Genomic DNA, 20,447 nt, shown 5'->3' with positions numbered 1-20,447 from the left:
GGAGGTAGAGTGGTTGTCCACTCAAAGAGCTTTGAGTGGACTAGAAAAGACTAGACTAGACAAGCGCTATACAAATACAGTCCACTTACCATTTACCATATTTTCACCGTTGGATGTATACAGCAGTGCCTGCCTTTGTAGATGACATGCATGAAATGAAACTAGTCCACAATAGGATTTCTACATTTGTAGTGATTGCCTATTTATAATCTCTGAGGTTTATTGCAAATTTTGCCATTGTGATTTCTGGCAATATGCAATGACCGCAAACTCCCTGCTGCAAAAACTGAGCTTAGCATGTTTGCCATGTTAGATGTGTGCTGACAAGCCATTTTTATGGAAAAATCAATGTGACAAGTAAGGTAACATTTATACTGTCAAGTTCGCTAATTTTCCTCTTAGCCCAAGGCATCCATGTACACCTGGTAACCTTTTCATTAGGCGTTGATCTGAAAACACAGCTTTTTCTCCAACAGTTGACTTTCTGAACAATTGGAGTTTCAACTGCCTGGTAATTTCACTTCAAAATGTTGAGCTGTTCATCTGAAGCAACGGTACAATCCATTATTAGCACGAAGGCTGCACTGCATGTTTAATATAAAAGCAGTTTTTTTTTTTGTGCTTGAACACATGTTGTCATGTCAGGGTGCTGGAGCACATTTTAATGCCATGTCTATTTTCTCAAAAGAAAAAAAAAAGACACTCTGTCTCTGAACTTCTCCAGTATCCTGAATATGATCTAGAAACTATGAACTGTATGTACTAAATGTTCAATATTAATTTGCTATCACTGACAGTCACATGTGTTACCAGTTAGAACAAAGTCATCTGATGTCAGCCTGCCTCAGCAGATACTGCAAAGACAGATTCATGAATCAGGTCTAAAAAGAGTTTACTCTTCTACACACCCCACATTATACCCCACACCCTCACATGACCCTTTTGCGAGAGGCATCCTTATGTCTCAAGGTATCTTATTATTCACAGTCACAATCTATGCCACATAGTAACCTTCTTCTGTATTTGTGTTACTGCCAGTTGGGGACTGATCAAAAGCTCAACTGCTAAATGGAGTGTATGGTCAGATTGTTGTGTTAATTATTGTTTCCAAGGTTTCAATTTTTAGGGAGCATTTTTAAGTGCTGAGAAAAAATGCAAATTTGAACATTGACATTTCCTTAAAAATGGGGCAAACTCCATCTGTTGAGGTATATCGTGAGATATGATCAAAAAGTCTGGAACAGATATTAAATGGACCTTGTGTTAAGACTGTTTTTGTAAACTACTGTTTCTCAGGAAGAAGAATGAATTCATAATCTCATCATTGCATCCTGTACATAAGGATTTCACCAGCTTGTGGTATCTCATTTAAAGGTGTTCGCACAGGATTACTCAAAGGATGGATTAATCCACATTATAACAATATAACTGAGACTGAACTGTCAACTGCTATGTCAAATGTGCTAATATTTTCAGCTCAGATATGTGTATAATGAGAGATGGCTGATCAGCAGTCCCAACCAGGCCTCCAACAGGGATTTCCCCTTGGACTGTCAGAGTGTTTAAGTCTGGTGGAAATCAGCCTGATGATCCTTTAGGGTACAGCTAGTCTTTCATTTCATAAAAACAAAACCAGCAGACTGGGAAACAAAAGATGAATCACAAGTTCTTTGTTTGAAACCAAAGGCCATAAAGTTAGGCTGCAGGGAGAAAGTGAAAGCAAGTCATGGACAAGTGTGTTTTCTCCTCTCTCTGCGGCACTGGCTGTTGGTCTCTTTGAATCGGCAGTGCAGAGTGCAGCTCTGAGAGATTTATCCATTCATTTGTTGTGGCTACGCTCGAATGCACCCAACAACACACCATTTCTATTTTATTCTACTAGTCTTTCACTCTGCTGGGTGGCTCAACAGAATTATGTCCCCAACGATAATTATCAATCAAAATTATGGTCTAAAAAATGGAGGCAGAGGAAATTGCTTACCAGGACGTCAAGCGGGAACAGGACCCCAAAAAGAAGTAGTGTGATAAGAGAGAGAGAGAGGTGAGAGAAAGCAAGGCGCGAGAGAGGATTTGCATCTGTGCAGTGTAAGTCTTGATTATTTCAGTCAACTTAGAGTGACAAACTATGCCAGACTTCAAGTCTTTTGAAAAACAAAGACCGTAAATTTGAATGCATTACATTAACTTCTGAATTCAGCTACACCATCATAGTTTTGAGCTTTTAGGTAATATTTAAACGTTCATACTCAGTCTGCAAAAAGGGAGTGAGTGTGATGTGTGAGCGAAAGAAAGCAATGTCTTTGAATGAATGACTGAAGCTTTTCTGTTTATCAGTTGTAAATAGGTTCTTGAAAACATCATATTCCTTGAAGTCTGTGGCAACTGTTTAACCAGATTTCATTGCACTTTGGCACAGATGCGTGAGATGGGTGACTAAAAAACACTGCTGAAACACCTCCTGCACACTGTTAGTTTGCACAATGTTCTGAAGTGGGTGACAACAGTTGTTTCCAACTAAAATGACTCTGGGTTGAACCTGCAATCCTTAAAAATCAACAACATTGTGAATGTTGAAGGCCAGGGTACTTTTGAAAAGAACGTTTGTAGAACATGTAATATCAGTGTCAGAAGGCGAAAGTGTTTACAGCTGTTACAAATGTCCATGTTCAAAGGTGGGAAGGAAACCCTATTGTCATAGAAATCAGGGAGACACCAAACTAGTTAAAATGAGGACAATTGCGCACAGTTCAGGACAAGCTCTCCTTGAAAGCTTTATGGTTTTGCAACTGTTTGTACACAAGAAAAGTGATGGAAGTATTAGGGTGTGAGTAAGACCTTCAAATCTTGCCTACTTTCCTCTGAATACCTGGCCAACTGCTGCAGGAAGTGTCTGTCATATCTGTCAGATTGTCTTGGATAAATTTTGGATAATTCTAAAAATTGTCAGATGAAGCCTCAGTTCAGATGTCAGAACGATTTTGGGGAGAGGGGGTTTCGAACACTGCTTGATGGTCTGAGAAGTCCTCCATTTGGACAGTCATGCATAATGACTCCTTACTGCACACTTTGCCACCAACCCAAGTCTAAAAAGAGAAATGAGAGTGTGCACTAATTACCGCATCCACTGAAGTGTAGTGGCTTGTGCAGTGGCATGGTAGCAGAATCACTGGGTTCTGCTGATGTCAATAGAAATGCAATTGTAACACATAATCATTGTTGTGTTACACGCAATCTGTGACCATGACAATGTATGTACAGTTGAGGCAGAACTTATGAATCACATGAATGGGTCTGTACATAAGAGGAGTAAACCACAACATACATAGTAGTATTGGGCCTCTCTTGCTTTGCTGCCTAGAAGGACAGAGTGATATGGCAGCTAGCCTCATTTCCTCAGTGGGAAGGATATCTGCTGGGAAGAAGCATGAGGACTATGCAGCCAGAAACATGTCTCTTAACAGAAAGCTGAAATAACCTTTTTTTTTTTTTACTGTTCTTGAAGCCTAATGTTTGCTTGGCTGACCACAGCTGGTCGGGAATGGATGCCTAGCCACAAGGTTTGTGGACTTGCTCACTTCTCTTTCAGCTTGAACGTCTCAGAGACTTCAGGCAAAAAAACACAGAGAACAGAGGTAATGATGCACAGGTGACTCTTTCCATGGCTGTAGAAACAGCCCAGGAGAGGTTACTGAACTGGACAGCTGCACAACACATGAGCTCAATTGTGTTCTTTATCGAGGATGCCTTCAGGAAGAGTCAGGGACACCAACACTGAATGAGACCATCAAAAAGCAGGCCACCAGGAGGTTTTTCTGGTTCAGAAATTCAGTTCATTTGTGCATCTTTATGAAATAGCTGATGCTGGAACCTTGGTGAAGTAATGACTATTTTGTCATGTCATGCCGTGGCAACCGTTGGTTGTGGTTACTTTCGTTCATTGCAAAACATCACAATAATTCCATTCAATATCAGAAATGGCATAATATCAGAAATGGAAAACCCAAAACTAAGCAGGAAAGTACAATTACATGAAACTGGAGGGAGTTATCCCAGGTCACCAAGAGGATATGACAGTAGCTGCCAATCTCAAAAATATGGCAGATACGATCTGGCCTCACGCAGAAGAAGCATATCAGATGGGGACCTACAGTAGAGTGTGAGAAAACACTGAAAGCACAACTGCCCTTCCCACCATCGACTACATCACAGAGTCATCGCAAGAATGTAAACACACTATGGAGAACGTAGTTGAAGCATGATACAATCACACATGATGCACCTGCTTCATGTTGCAGTGGTGTTATCAACAAGTGAAATGTGATGCTGAGCTAAAAATCAAAAACCTAATGTGGGTATCTACAACAGGGTTCACATTAATCCCTCACATCTACCATAACTCTTCAAAGAACTTTGGTTGGAAAGGTGATTCTTTACAGTGACTAACTAAAAGTTGATACAATGTCGCGTAGACCATTATTCATCAACATTTCATTTGAATACGATGAAAAGTTAAACACATAGAGCCCTGTTAGTGGATGTCAATAGAACACTTAGTTTAAGGCTCATCTGACAATGCATTTACTGAACTGAAAGTAAAAGGATAATATAGGTTTTTGCAGTGCATATTTTGACCAAGGGGCTCTGTAAGAGTGGTTAGAGAAAGTGAAGCCTGTTTACAGAGCACTGAAATCACTCTGAAATGTTATCATGAATCGATAAACGGAGCTCCCCTGTGAAAAAATATCCCTTTATAGAGCATTGCATTGCCATGGAACACTGCTTTCAGAGTCTGGTGTGTAGGTTGGACACAAAAGACAAAAATGCAGCCTGAAGCTCATAAATCTCTGAGAAATATCCCAGAGGAGAGAGACTTATTGTGTGGAGCTGCTGTAAGTTGTTTCGCCAGAAGCTGATCAGTAAAGTACACCAAAGGTCAGATACAGCCAATTGTTGAGTATAGCTCAGTGAAATTTGTCAAAGGTGTACAAAGTCTCTCATGCAGCAGTGCACCAGAGCCTTTCTTCAGTTTAAGATGTGCTTGTCTGTTTATTTTACATTTTGACCTTTTGGCAATATCTAAAATTTTCATATTTTTTCAAAAATCGACAGAAACAAGGTGCACAGCATGAATTCAGAGAGGTTGAAGATCTGAACCAAGATATTATTGGCTTTGATGTATAGTAAGTCATATTTCGAGTACCTGGCATTTGGAGTAAAATCGCAACGTTGGTTCAAAGCTGTGTGTGTTGTGGGGTTTGCCATAGACTAAGAATGATCAAAATTACACAAAGCAGCAGAGGCTTAGATATCCTGACTACGTACAGTAGTGCCTACTTCGGGGTCAGACTTCAAAAACAATATACCTACACCCCACAATGCAACTACATAGCATATTTTCTGAAGACCGTGCCTGCCTAGACTCCTCCAATTTGACAAAGCATCTCCAGCGCCACACAAAACATTAGACAACTGTTTTCAATGGCTGAGAGGAACTCCAAGTGATAAGTAAAGTGACTTGGGCAATGAAAATCAGTGGAGGTGACTTATTATATTAAGTTTTCAGTAACAATTTGGTCAGATTTAGGTGCCAAAACTACTAGGTTAAGTTCAGCAAATGATGGTGGTTTTTATGCAAATAGCACTGTTGGCTACAGACTCCTGGGTGCTGATAGTAATGGCCTTGAAACAAACACACAGATAGCCAAATATCCACAAACAAAGCTAAAGGTTTTCTCTCGATACTGAAAGAGCTGAATTTGTCTTTGTCATTAAAATACTAAATACAGCCAATTTACCTTGTCTACGGATTTGTTGTGTTCATATGGCCAGAGAGTGAGGTTTAAATACCCTTGTAAGTGCAGTCTGACTCCAAACGTCAAACCACTAATAGGAAATAGCAGGTAAAACATTCCCCCCAAAGACACCTGTCTTAAGTTCTTCAGCTGCAAAAAAAGTTTCAAGACACTGTGGACGGTTTGCACTCTCTGGTGTATCTAGAGTCTTCTGCTGCTGGTTGTTATGTCAAGATAGTCTCCTTTGTCTCTAGACCAGATTAGCTCTACCATGGCTGCCATTAACACCTGCTGCCCTCAAGCCTCAGAGGGTCCTGCTAATATTGATTTCTCTGTCTCATGTCACATGTGATCATCTGGCCACAAAGCTCAATGTCAATCATGGTCTATCACATATCAAAAGTTGAACTTTCTGAATCTCCAAATCAAGCTTAAATTTCACTTTTGGAACCCAATCACACTTTCTAGGCATGACAGCCTCCATCCTTAATCCCAACTAAGCAGATTCACATCTGCTATCCACAGATAATAACAGCCTGCTGTCATCTCTGCTTTTAACACACAAGGACATGTCACACACAACCCTATTGTTATTGCATTGCACAATGAACACAAGACTCCTATTGCTTATAGAATCATCCAATAAAACCTTATTTTGACAACCCACCTCTTGCTGTTCTGCAAAGATGTTTTTTTGCCTTGCTATGATTTCAACACATTAAACAATCCAAACCTTCATATGATGATGAGCACACATAGAAGCTTAAACCCAATGGCTACTGTGCCTAAAACAAAGCCAACCCCCTGATTTTGCTGCCTCCATAATCACTGACCCTCTGAATGCAGAGAGGTTGAGGCATTCACAGAAATAGCCCGGTGTCCTGTGGTGCTCTGCTGGGGAAAAGTCTCTTCCATGGTACAGGAGTAGATTCAGAGGAACTGGTAGTGGTGTTTTGCATAAAATAATGTCTTCCACCCCAGTCAAAACACTTACTTTGTTATGATATGTTTTTTCATTTTGGACAGCACAGTCAGAGAGGCTTTTCTTTCTTGCAATAGAACATGCCTGAAAAAAGCAGGACTCTGAAGATGTATATGCTCATAACTATGAATTATCTGGAGCTTATTTATAAATAAAGAATTTAAAGGGCAGGACATTAAGAGAATGATGTGCTTACCAGAGGATGTTGAGCACAGTGCAGGTTGTCAAACCTCCAAGCACTGCTCTCCGAAACCACAGGATCTGGACATGAAGAAAATACAGTACATGGTGACCAACAATGTCCTGTATTGAGTTACAGCAGAAATCTATAAAACAACAACACTTAATTGTGATACAATACCAGTGAAACTCAATCACCGTTAACAATGACTAATTACACAGCCTTAGCAGCACTTACAATTCAAACTTCAATTTGCTGCTTCTTCTATGCATAACCAGTAATTTGTACACTTACACATCTGAACAATGCTGAGCAGAACTTATTGAGGTATGTCAGTGACACACTGCTCTCTGCCACTACACTTGGTGGGTCTGACCTTGTCTTTGCATGTACGTTTCATGCAAAATATCTGTTTTAGGCAAAAGGTCCCTCTTCAAAGACACTTTGGTGATAGTGTCCTCAAAACATACAAATCATCTTTTGCAGTCTTTTAGCCGTGTCAGAAGCAGGACAACATATACTGGGTACTTGTTTGTATTAAAGCAGTCAGTGTATTTCTACTCACACAATCTTATGTGCTGTCTTGTTGTTCCCAATTCTTGGTTTGATGGTACCTAACTGAAGAATTAGTACCACCCACTCCCATTCAAATGACATTAGCAGATGGAGCCTGTCCAACAGAAACTAGACTATGTGCAAGGGAGAGTGCTGCCCTGACCAGCAGCACTTCTGACCTGCCCAATAAAGACTGACCCAACCGGCATGCAGGGTTAGTCGCCTGGCAGGAATGGAGAGGCATGGCCAACGGAAACCAGCAGTGCTGACCAAATGGGGTCTTGAAAAGTATGTGGTGGTACTCTTAGAGTATTACAAATGAACACCAGGAGCTGCCCAGTACAGCCACAGTGCTGTCACTGAGATGCTCAGCTGGACCTGTTCAGTATTTGCAAGCCTTTCTGGTGTTACAAGATGGCTGAGTGGGATGACCACACCCCTTTAGCCTTTGCTCCCTACATGTTGCAGTCTATCTTTCACAGTGTACTAATGCAGAAGAATAACAACACATTGTCTCATAAGCTATTTTTGAATTCAGAACATTGAGTCTACAGATCAGCAGGCAGTGCAGGATATAGTAGAGGACTAGATTTACCTGTGTTTTGTTGTGTGAGATCTCCGAGAAGAGCAAAGGCATCACGTTTACAATCCCTCCTGTTGACACAAAAACAGAATAGCAGGTCAGTCTCACAAAATGTGTAACATTTGTCATTTTTTTCTTCACTGCATTTTACTGCATTTTTACATATTTTAATGTTCTACACATTTTCTTCACTCACCCATGTGTCATCACTGTTCTCCACGTCACAAACAAACATGTTTGTGACTATGACAGAGTGCATGAAAAATAATATTGTACCCTAGCTTGGCTGGAGAATTAATAGAAAAAACTAGAAAAAAATAAGTAAATAAATAAATACAATTATATATATGTATGTGTGTGTGTGTGTGTGTGTGTGTGTGTGTGTGTGTGTATGTATATACATATAGATAGATAGATAGATAGATAGATAGATAGATATTATTGAAAGCAATGCAACTATAGTTTATGTGGTCCTAACCAATAGATATCACCAGTGTCATGAAATGATACTTTCCTGCTTTGTTCTGGGTTTGCCATTTCTGATATTAAGGTGCTTTCTGCCTTTTTGGCCATCAGCTTCAAAAAGGTGCCAGTTTATATGAGCTACAGTGAAATCCCTCCAACTCTCCTTTAAAGAACTGCAAACCAACCTAAAAGCATTGTATTAACTCTAAGTCCCGGCATAGCCTAAATAATATTGGGGAGGTTATTAAATCTTGAGCAGAATACACTTTTGTGTAAACATAACCTTTTTTTATCAGGAGAAAATCTTTTGAAGTTGTTCTCTACACTGTTTCACACAACTAGCAATGGCAAACTGCAAGCAGCAGTCTTAGCTAGCAGTTTGTTGAAATGGCCCTCTAAAAGAATGAAATCTGGTAAGAAGCACAGTCAAAGCTGTCACAGAAATGCTATTGAAATAGAGCAACAACTCGTTATGCTGCCACAGCTGATATGCTGCAGTGACGTCAAGAAGCCAGCTTCTGGTCAATCCATTAATTTCTGCTGCTTATCTGGGTTATCCATTACATTGATTGCAGGTCAAGCAACGTAGTCCAGAGGTTCCTCTTTCCAGTTTGTCCTGGATCAAACAGATCAGAGGTGTTCCTCCCGCATTGTTTTGGGTCTACCCCTGGGGCTCTAACCAGTTGGACATACCCAGAAAACCTTCAAAGGAAGGCCACCAGGAAGCACCCTGATTAGATGGCCGAAACCACCTCAAATGGCTCCATTCGACAAAAAGGAGCAGTATCTCCACGCTGAGCTCCCTCCACATGTCTAAACTGTCAAACCTCAAAGGGTGAGCCCAGTCACGCTACAGAGGAAACTCATTTTGGCCACCTGCAGCCATGATCTCAGTCATTTGGTTACTACCCAAAGAGCATGATCATAAGTGAGGGCTGGAACGCAGATCAACTTATAAGTTGAAAGCTATGCCCTCCAGCTCAGCTCCTTCCTCACCAATCCAGTAACACCTGCATAACAGCTGACGCCCCACCAATCCGTCTGTCTCTCACTCTCCATTTTCCCTCGCTTGTGAACAAGAACATTAACTCATTTCAGGGAGCAACTCACTGACAACCCAGAGGGAGCAATCCACCATATTCCAGCAGAGACCAGTGGCCTCAGGCTTGGAGGTGCTGACTCTACACCCTACCGCTACCATTCAGCTACAAACCACTCAAGTGTGTGCTGAAGGTCATGGTCTAATGAAGCAAACAGAACCATATCATCTGCAAAGAGAAACAATGGAGAGGTCCCCAAACCAGACTAAGCCCGAGGTGCACCACAAAAATCACAAACAGAATCAGAGACAACACACAGCTCCTGCTCTAATTACTCTAGGACCAGGTGTCTACCAGCAATGGCCTCCATACACCTGACTGGACAAACTCCAATGACCCCTGTGATAACTTGCAAGCCCGTTCCAACACCAGGACAGATTCCACATTGCTCCTCCTGGCTGGAATCTCCTTTCAAGTAACTTGGCATAATGCCCTGGCCCCTTTTCCACAGGTACTGTCCCACACCTCTGAGACACATTGAAGAGCTATGTCAGCCAAGACAGCCTAACAATGTGTAGAGCATTCAGCATCTCATGGCAAAACTCAATTATACCTCTGCTTCCTCCACATATGATGTGCTGGTTCGGTTCAGGGGTTCCTCAAATTGCTCTTTCCACCACTCGACAATATCCCCAATCAGGGTCAGCAGTTCTCCTCACCTGCTGATCACAGTGTGGTTCAAGCCCTGATTTACCTTCCTGAGTCATCTCACAGTTTGTCAGAACATCCTGGGGGCCAACCAAAAGTCCTTCTCGAAGATCATTTGGCTTCGCCCAAGTGTCGAGCTTTTGTGCAAATCTGATGACATACCCACAAAGTCAGTCACTGATTTGTATTGTCAAATGGAGCAGTGTGTTTTGGCCAATTTGTTGTGGCAAGTTAGTTTTCCAAATCTGTTTGGTAATTCTAATGAGAGGTGGTTAGAGAATATCATCCATCAAGGGCCTTCAGCATGAAAGGATGAAGGATGAAGAGGGAGCACAGACTGGAAAAAATAAAAGAAATTCAGAGGGCCAGAAAGGTCAAAAGATGTAGAAGCAAAGACAGTGAGCAATACCATACAAAGCTGATTCTCACCCAGAGCCACCGTGCCCATTAGGAAAGGTTTCCCCATCTGACTGAAGTCACTGCTGCTCTGTAGGCCGACCTCTGACCCCACTGCAAATGTCACAGCCACCTGAGACAGACAGACAGACAGACACACACACACACACACACACACACAGGGGTCTTTTGTATCAATATATCCAACAGACACTCCGTCAAAGTCAAGATTGATTAAGATGAAAGTGGATAAACATCAAGGCATTTCTCATGTGTCAAGCACAGGAGAGTAACATTTAGCTTTTGTTCTAAAACAAACAGTGAATGAAGAATTATTTCATTTATTAATGAGCATTGTGACTGATGTACAACAACAACTACGTACAAAAGCATTTGGGATTCTTCCAGTCTTGTCAATGCTGATAATTTGGCAAGGTGGGAATATCTGAAGCTCACCTACCAGGCATCGGAATAAAGTTTACTTTTCTACGAACAATCTAAGCATTCCTGCTGTAGAGAAAATACTTTTACTATTATTAACTGTCTTCAGACAGTCAACATGATGTTGTCCTTTCATACAGATGCCGACATACTGTTTTTGTATAGAATTGATGTGCAAGTATACTTGAAATCGTTGCAGTTTTCCACTTGTACTTTAGCAGGAACTTCAACGGCTTAATGGGCTACAGTGTGAAGACCAAATAAAATATTTTCTTCCTTTGCCTTTTAGTTGGAAAAGATTGATCACACCAGGAGACTGAGTCATCAGTTACTTTACCAAGATCTTTACATAACCTTTGTGTTTTAGTGCAACAAGAAACGACACAAAACTTAACAAACGTGATGAAGACGAATGAGAAAAAAGGAGGGTGTTCAGTGCTGAGGAAGAAGACCAGATGATTGGTTCTAAAACCTTCTAATAACTAACTAAAGTAAAAGTCTTGTATGCCAATTAATGTTTCTAGATGAGCTGAGAGAGGACTCTTTAAAAGTCTTTGAGATTGTCTCATCACCTCACGATGGGCACTTGGACTTGGACAAAGAATGGACACATTTTACTAAACTACTCAACACACACACACACACACACACACACACACACACACACCACACATGCACCATAAACTTGACTGCATTATCCTCTTCCAAATGATTTGACTGCCCTGCACCAGGCTGCAATATCCCCCTGCTGTCATGGGAGCGAGCAGCATTAAAGGTTCAATGACAACTTTATTAGAGGTGAGGGTCTGGAGTCTTAACCAATTACAAAGCCTGAATAAATGTCACGCTAATTATTTCCAGAAAGCCGTGAAATTGTAGTCGATTCCCCATGAATAATCTACCTTCCAACACAATTCCACAGCTCAGTGCATGAGATTCATTTAAAAAGTGTGTGTATGTGTGTGTGTGTGTGTGTGTGTGTGTGTGTCTGTGTGTGTCTGTGTGTGTCTGTGCGTGAGCATGTGGAAAACTGTGTGTGTGGTAGAAGCAAAACCTTCCTTCAGGCCTACACAAATGAAGGCAAATCAGATGAGCATTTTAACCATTTTTGGTTGGATCTGTAATTCATAATAATATTCAGGACAGTAGTTTGACATTTTGGGAAATAAACTTGCAATTTCAGTGGCTTAGCTTAGCATAAAGAGACAAAGCTCACCTTGCTCTGTCTGAAGTTCAAACAAGACAAATCGATACAAAGTGTGAACTTGTGAGCTTTACGAAGTTTGGTCGGCATATTTTGGAATCTTTGGACAGAGCAGGGCAGCTGTTATTACCTCTTTACAGTCTTTATGTAAAACCAAGCCAATCACCTTCTGGCTCCGGCTCTATACTTCAGGGACATCAATCATTTAGTCTCAGTCTGCTCAGGTAAGCAAACACGTTTCTCAAGATGCACAACTACTCCTTTAACCTGCACCCACACCGTGTCTCACATTATTGAAATGGTCAAAATATGTGGATCTGTTACCTTCATTGTTTGTCAGTAAATGGATAATTTTAACATATTAGACATAATAAGTTAGAACTTCATAAGAATCATGCATAACGTCTGATTTATCGCTACTTTGGACAAAGCGGACTGTTTCATTCAGGTCAGGAGATGAACACTGTTTGAGCTTTATAGTTTCAAGTTTGATTGTTCTTAAAGGCCCTGAGCACCCATGGTCCACCCACACACATGATTTTAATTATTATGGCTGATTAGACCTCATCTAGGTCTGTCTGCAGACACAAGCTGCTTCTTATTAACTATCTACCATTTGAGTGTCCACTTTCTGATTAAATCAATGATTCAAGAAAGTGGTGTCAATGGCAAGTACACTCTGCAAACAATCCCACAATGCAATGCAATTACAAACTGAAAAGTCCGCATCTGATTTTTGTTCAAGGTTAGAGGTCCAGAATGATTGGCAACGACAAAATAACATTTAATCAATGAATTAACGTCACATCTATTGATGTGATGGGACCAGCATTTGTCCAAGGCCAGAATGTCTCTAAGCAGACACTGTGGAGGTCAGACTTGCAAATAAAAAAATAATAATTTATTATTTAGACCTTTTTAGCCTATTATTGTTTAATATTTTCACTTTACAGAATTAATGTTAGTCTTTATTAGTCTGAACAGACTCCTAAAAACCACAGAAAATCCAAAATGATGACAAGTTACTGAATTAGAAAATAGGGATTTTTTGGTTGTCATGTGGTTTGATTGGGGGTCCACGGAGTAGAGATGACAGAGTTGGAGAATAATCCAATTCTGTAGAATTACTGGACTAAGAAATACGGACTTTTTTGATTCGTCTTGAAGGGGTGGCAAACTTAACGATGATCACTCTCCGGACAGACTATTGAGTAACCTCAGATGTGCAGATTTTCTGAATGCTGGACGGATGTGGTTTACAGGCTGCCAGTTAAGTTACAGAGTTATGGACTGGGTCTGGATTAACTTGCCATTTGGTCTGAAATTTGAAAAGCCCTCATCTATCTTATAGGAAGCAGTGAATGAATGAAAGAGGGAGTGATTTTGGACACAGTCTAAGTTTGACTGGCATCTCCCTGACTCTTCTGTTCTGTCTGTGTGTGACATCCACAGCCATACCCAAACAGCAGGTAGAGATCACTAACAAACTTCCACTGTGACATCACTGTTACAGACATGTACAGGGTGCAGTGATGTGAACAGGTTCCACCCTTAGTGTCCTGCAAGAAAACAAACTGCTGATGTGTCGGTCTGAAACTCAGTGGGTTACTTGCAGGTTGTCCTTTGTCTCACCAGAATCAATCCCAATCAACAGAGGTGCCCTGGGGGGCTGCTTGTCCTCCACTCTGCCTCTTCATAGACCTCAACAAACTCTCATTTTAATCCTGCTCAAAACATCAGTCTACTTCATAAGTTGTTTACTGCCAAGGTTTCACATTCACTTTTCATAAAGTTGACTTAAAAGGGGCTGGATGCAGTAATCTAACTTTGGCTTTCTGAAAGTGGTTTTTGCGGTGGAGAAACATCTCCCTGAGGCCAGTGTTTGGAGAGTGGAATAAATTATAGACTGCTTTATTTAGGATTATACTCCTGTGAAGGGAGGCAATCAAAGAGACACCAGCATTGATTTTGTTTTGAGAATGTCTGTGAATCCTGGTAAATGCTGTAAAGGCCATGTTAATACATTTTCTAACTTTTTATGCAGGAAAATAAAACAACTAAAACAGAGCATTCATTTGCAACCTGTTATGTTTTAACAAGAAGTACAATACTAAAAAAGTCACAGTTGTAAAATGAATCTTCTTCTATTTAATATTGGTAATAATTGAAAAAGAATCCGGGACACTCTCAAGGAGCAGCTACAACCTACACGCTGACAGTCACGTGACAAACAGAGACCGCCAACAGCAGTTGTTTAGCTTCTCTACTTGTCAATGAATCAATGAAGAAGCACACTGAACAACTGTCCTTGAAAACTTCATAAAACTGTACAGGAAATGGAAAAATAGCACAAAGCTTGCTAATCAAAGGAAGAAGGCACAGCTGTATCCAATGTTACAGCCAGGGTGGTTTATAAGACAACACTGTAATATAACTATGTAGCTCACACAGCCAATAGTGGTCAGCCGGCAGGGACTTGCTAGCCATATTTTTAGCTCGGTTACCATGTTGCAGTGGCACTTCAAAGGTCTCTGGCCAGATATCCCCCTACACCAAATGCATTTGGTCTAGACTCTAGCCCAATGAGATCTGAGTATTACTATATTTAGTCCCTGCAAGAAAAAGAACTGTTGGAAGGAAGGCATCAACATCGGCCTCAATCCCTGCACCATGTCTAGCCAAATTTGACCTTTTCTCCAAAGTCCACTCCTCCCATTCCATTATCATACTTCTTTCATAATGAATATCATATGACAATCAAACATTGTACTGGGAATAACAGACATTCTGTTAGGTTTTTTTTTTTTCTTTTTTTTTCCATCTTTGAGACTTTACTGCTCTCAGATTATTCTGTACATGGTAATACAAGATGGATTTCAGACTAAATGTATTTCTCCCTCAACACAGGTGTTACGGCTGTCCCAGTACTTCATATTTTGGCTCTTTGGGAGACTTAAGTCAGTAAGGAAGTTTTCAGCATAAAACCAACATTATGTTATGCTATTCCAGCAAAAGACTGTCATGTCCTACATGGCATTTGGCATAGTATGCACTTTAACATGACATTTTTTTGAAGGCCAGGATCAGGCAGAAAAAAAACTGACATGGGTGGAAGTTTAAAGATAGTGTTTAGAGGCAATTTTGAATCTAAAGCTAGGCTGATTTAGTTTCAAATAGCAAGAATATTGCCATGTTTTCTTCTTTCTGAATGACAGCAAAATGCCCAAGCCTGAGTCACATCTGTTGTGCAGCCTGACATCAGTTGGTAAAAAGCAGGTTACTGAACTGACCTTCTCCAACTGGTTGGTTTTTGGTGCCAGGTAATACAGGCAGAGCTGAGCGTGAGTTCTGACAGCTGACGTGGCGCCAGCTTATTAGTGAAGCAGTTACTTCAGTGAACGCAATCCCTCACTATCAAACTCTAATAGCAATAGACACATTAAATAAACCTTACTCCAGCAGTGCAGAATTAGAGAAGCTAATGCTAACACTACCTCTGAGCCCTGAAAACTGGAAGCAGAGGGGCAGCTATGCTGTCTGGACCCAAGATGTTGAGAATGGAGAGTTAAGAGAAACTGTTGGTGATGACATCTGCTATTACCTGCCTCAGAAAGAAGGTGAAGAAAATGAGAGAACATCAGACCAATGATGAGCCAGGTGGAGGAGGGATCTGCCTGTCTGTCTGTCTGTCTGTCTGTCTGTCTGTCTGTCTGTCTGTCTGACTAAGGGTACCTTTTGCATTTACATAATGAATCATCTCAGTCTCAAGTCATAAACACAAAGTACATCAGTCAATGCTCTTCCATGGAAATTGGCAAAAATGGGATTGAAAAAATCTTAAAAAACATTTTACGTCTGTTACATTGGCATTGCTTTTTCTTTACAGTAGTCACTGACTGAAGGTCATACTTTACCCACCCTTTTATTTGCCATGACATCACTTATTAAATTCCCCTGTCTCTCTGTGCACCTCTGGTCTTGGCAGCTCAGGGCCTGGAAACTGCTGTTTTCTTTCTAAGTATGCCAAAATAGAAGCATTAATATTTCAGCCATAAAGAGAAAAATCACATTTGCTGGGCCATAAATGGCTGGTGCTTGACGATAGTGTGTTTTATTCTGGTGTGGTCGGCCTTGCCTGCCCGGCTCTCTCTCATATTGATGCAGAGTACAGGGAATGGCTCTCAGTGCCCTGCTCCAGTACTGAACCTCTAAATCTTAACGCCTCCCCCTCTTTGGGACTTAGCTCTAGGACACATTTCTCTCATATTGTGTGTGTATGTGTGTGCATGTGGATACAGGAGAGTTTCTGTGTAAATGTCTCCACCTACAGGCCAAAGATGAAACAACAACCCCCCAAAACAACAGCAAGTACAGTTTAGTAGGGTAGACAACTGAGTGTGTGTGTGTGTGTGTGTGTGTGTGTGTGTGTGTGTGTGTGTGTGCTTGTGTTTGTGTATGAAATCATTTATAGTGTTTTAAGGTTGTGTGTGTGCTATCAATGCAATCTAAAATCAATCTGTCCAATTTCTCCATTGTTCTTCAAGGACAGAAGATCCTTTAGGAGTCATAAAGGCTCCACTAGCTGCCTCATACTCTGGAGGGATGAAGTCATTGATCTGATGTTGGTGTAAGGATAGTTATTCTCCTGCAACCAACATCTATTCATTCATCCACAAGATGGCATTTTGGGACAAGGCGCTAGTCTCGACACACATTGTACGCATATGATATTTTACTATGGTGTACTTTGTGGAAAGCCCACTTCACTGTGTGCTTTAAAAATGTTTGAATCATATGTATGTATCCAAGAATATGTGCAACCCAAGATGTCTAGAAAAGAAGTATGTGTTTGACATTGCATGCTCATCAGTATGATGATGCTTCAGCCTTTGTCTCAGAGTCAACAGAGACTTAAAATGTAAATATTATCTTTCGATAAATGAAGTTGAAACTAAGAATACTAAAGGAAATAGTCCCCTTAAGCACCCTGATGATCAGGCGCACGTTCTGTGCTGTGAGTTCGCAGTGTTCTAATATTGTCCAGTTACAAATGGCCATGTTTAAAGCACTCCCTAGTGTGCTGATGCTACACTTATGAACAATTATTGGTGGCAGTGGAGTCTAACTGAACTCTCTCTCTCTCTCTCTCTCTCTCTCTCGTTGTTACAAGCACATAAACACACGCAAGGACCAACAGAGACAGAGACATGAAATACCAAACGCAGACAGCGTTTTCCTCCCTCTGTTATTTATTTGGACATATATTATTCTTTTTCTAAGTGTTTCAAAGAATTGCTTTTCAGTTTGTTTTTTTGCTAGTTAATTCTGTGGCGTGTTTGATATCCCTGTCAATCCAAAATTAATCCACGTTTCTTTTCTCGACCACAACCTTTCTTATGGCTCATGTATATCCAGTCTTTTGTCTTTTGTTTGTTTGACTGAAAAAAGACTTGTAGGAACACTGATGTATGATGTATGCGTGAAAATTGTAGGACAGAGCAGCTGTAAGCGGTTTTTGCTGCTGCCAGGCTGGGGGAGGGCCTGCAATCACTGCTAGGAGGGATCGTGGGTTTGGGGTGAAGACCGCTACTAAACACAAACGGTAAGCACAGAATCTGAGGGGGTTTTTTATTGCAGGGGTCCTTCTGAAGGAAAAGTGTTCTCACTAACGCTCGAGTGTTGTCTGATTGTACTCTGTTGCTCTCCAATTGCTGTAATTTACATATGTTGGCTGCAAAAAAACAAAACACCCCATAACATCAGTAAGGTAAGATGTTGTCATAGGGTAAAACTAACAAACTGTTGTTACTGCAAGTATAGCTAGGAAAATTATAACAGTAAACCTGTACTGTGTGAATAATGATTGTAGAGATAGAAAAGAGAAATGGAAAGTGAGGTTAAAAGCCAGGATAAAGAGAGGAAAGAAGGGCTGATAGGAAAACAAATTACAATCAAAATGGTTCTTTCAGCCACAGGACTGTGAGTGGAACTATGATGACAGGAAAACATTAGGAGACAAGATAATGGATTCCTCCTACTAAACACACTGATGTCTCTATGAGAGAGAGACCAGTAAGAGGGACAAGTTCGACAAAAAATCAGGGAAGGCCAGCATGAAAGTCTCTTTCAACCTCATCAACCCATATAGAACGACCACAAGCACCACTAAACACTACCAAACTACAAAACAATATCAATATAGTTCATATTTTACAATATGTATCCTGGTTTGTGGAGGTCAAAACAACTGCCAGACTGTACTTAGCTTTAAAAAGCTGTTTGCAAACGTTTTCCAAATCTTAGATTGTCAGTGAAGCTGTGTTAATTCCAGTCAGACATAATGGGAAACAAACTTAACACGGTTTGGTTTGAAAAACAGTGGAACTATCCTTTAAAGACAATACACCAATTTGGTTCTCTGTGACAGGTTTTCTTTAATTTTGTGCTTTTTACATGGACAGCACTGATGTTCCTCTACAAAGACCACAAATGGCTTCATCTTGTGTAACAGTAGAAAACCCATGGCTCTGCTGCAAGTGAGACAGGACTAAATAACACTGACATCGATCTCTTTCGGTGCTAATCCACCATCAGCTCATCTGATTAAGATGAACTAACATGGTATATGAAGTGCAGAGAAACAGAGTTAGAGGGCATACAAGAAAAATGAAAGCTCTGTCCATGGGGAGATTTTATGTAATGAAAGAATTCTGACAAACCATCCTCTGCAACCAAAATGGCAAAGCCAAAGACAAGCACGCTCAGGAGGAAAACAATGGAAAGCCATGTAACCATTTCCTCTAGTGACTGAGACAATTCTTTTTAGATTAGGAAGTAATGTTTTAGAAGATGGAGAAAGTTACAGTATCATGAGCAGACAGAGTTCTCAGACTGAGACACCAATAAAAACCGGTACATAACACATTAAGGTGTTTTATAGTTCCTATCACTGACTGGTTGCAATTTTGAAAAGTTATCCTGTATTTGATCATAAAGAGGCACTGGGGATCTCCTACTTCACACGAGAAAGAGTTGAGGTAAAAGGCATTAGATCTCATCTACAGCACATTAAAGACAGAAATGTTCCTGCATTCTTAACTGACCTGAAGGGCCCTGGAGGTTACAAAATCTTCACAAAATCTACATTGCTTCTATTACTAATCATAGGCAGTGCTCAGCCTGTTCGTTCAAAATACACAGCCGGCCCTGATTACATGTGTGCTCAGGAGCTCTGTCACCCACCTGCACCCGGGAGCTATCATACTGTGAGGCATTACAATGCTGTCCAATTAATAGATATGAATCCATACATGCATTATTAATACTTCCTGACCCTTTTCAGGGTTACAGGGAGCTGCAGCCTCTCCCAGCTGACATTGGGCGAGACACCATGCACAGCTGCCAGTCAATTACAGAGCTAACACATTTAAGGCAGACAGCCATTCACACGTACTCAACACCTACAGGCAATGAAGAATCTCCAGTTAACCTAACCTGCATGTCTTTGGAGGGTGGGAGTAAACTGGAGCAGCTGGAGAAAACCACACAGCCACAGGGAGCACATGCATCACCATCACATCCTAATAGCTAAAAATAAGAATAATAATACACTTTTTTCATAGAGCATTTTTCTAGATACTGAAAGACGCTTCATATGACAAGTTAAGGGAAATTGGATTACACACAATGTCAAAGCAGTCACTTTCAACTGTGAGCTACACATCTCTACACTGTATTTAACTTCCCATGACCACTCAGTGGTTTTATACTCCTGACTTTGGGAATGACATGCGAAACAAGCAGGAGGCCAGTGCAAAGTAGCTCAACCAGTAAAACACACTGCTCATTAACTATGCCCTGACTTTAGCAGTGACCATGAAGTCACACTAGCAATCCCAGTCAGCTGACTGTGACTTGTGGTGAAATAAAACCATATGAGAGTCTGAAAATTTGCTTGCATTGCATGACTATGTTGCTTGTTTAAATACAATTGTAGCATTAAAAGTACAGATGCAAGCAGTGTGTGTGTGTTTGTATCTGTGTGTAGCCAGTCTGTGTGTATGCTTGGTGAAACCCAGTTAGATTAGAGTCAACATAATA

At 40.8% G+C, this 20,447-nt stretch overlaps 1 protein-coding gene across 1 annotated transcript in view; it reads right to left on the bottom strand.

Annotated features, from left to right (window-relative positions):
* LOC143315754 (uncharacterized) overlaps positions 1–20,447 on the bottom strand; it is an 86,525-nt gene that overhangs the window by 28,278 nt on the left and 37,800 nt on the right. Inside the window, exons 9-11 of the mRNA XM_076723131.1 lie at positions 10,736–10,835; positions 8,106–8,164; positions 6,971–7,035 (exon numbers count right to left, since the gene is read on the bottom strand). Coding sequence (XP_076579246.1) covers positions 6,971–7,035; positions 8,106–8,164; positions 10,736–10,835 — 224 coding nt within the window. The remainder of the gene's footprint in view (positions 1–6,970; positions 7,036–8,105; positions 8,165–10,735; positions 10,836–20,447) is intronic.

The sequence above is a fragment of the Chaetodon auriga genome, chromosome 3, assembly GCF_051107435.1.
Source record: "Chaetodon auriga isolate fChaAug3 chromosome 3, fChaAug3.hap1, whole genome shotgun sequence".
NCBI classification, from domain to species: Eukaryota; Metazoa; Chordata; class Actinopteri; order Chaetodontiformes; family Chaetodontidae; genus Chaetodon; species Chaetodon auriga.
Note: the sequence above shows the minus strand (reverse complement) of the source record. Positions and strands in the feature narration are given on the sequence as shown.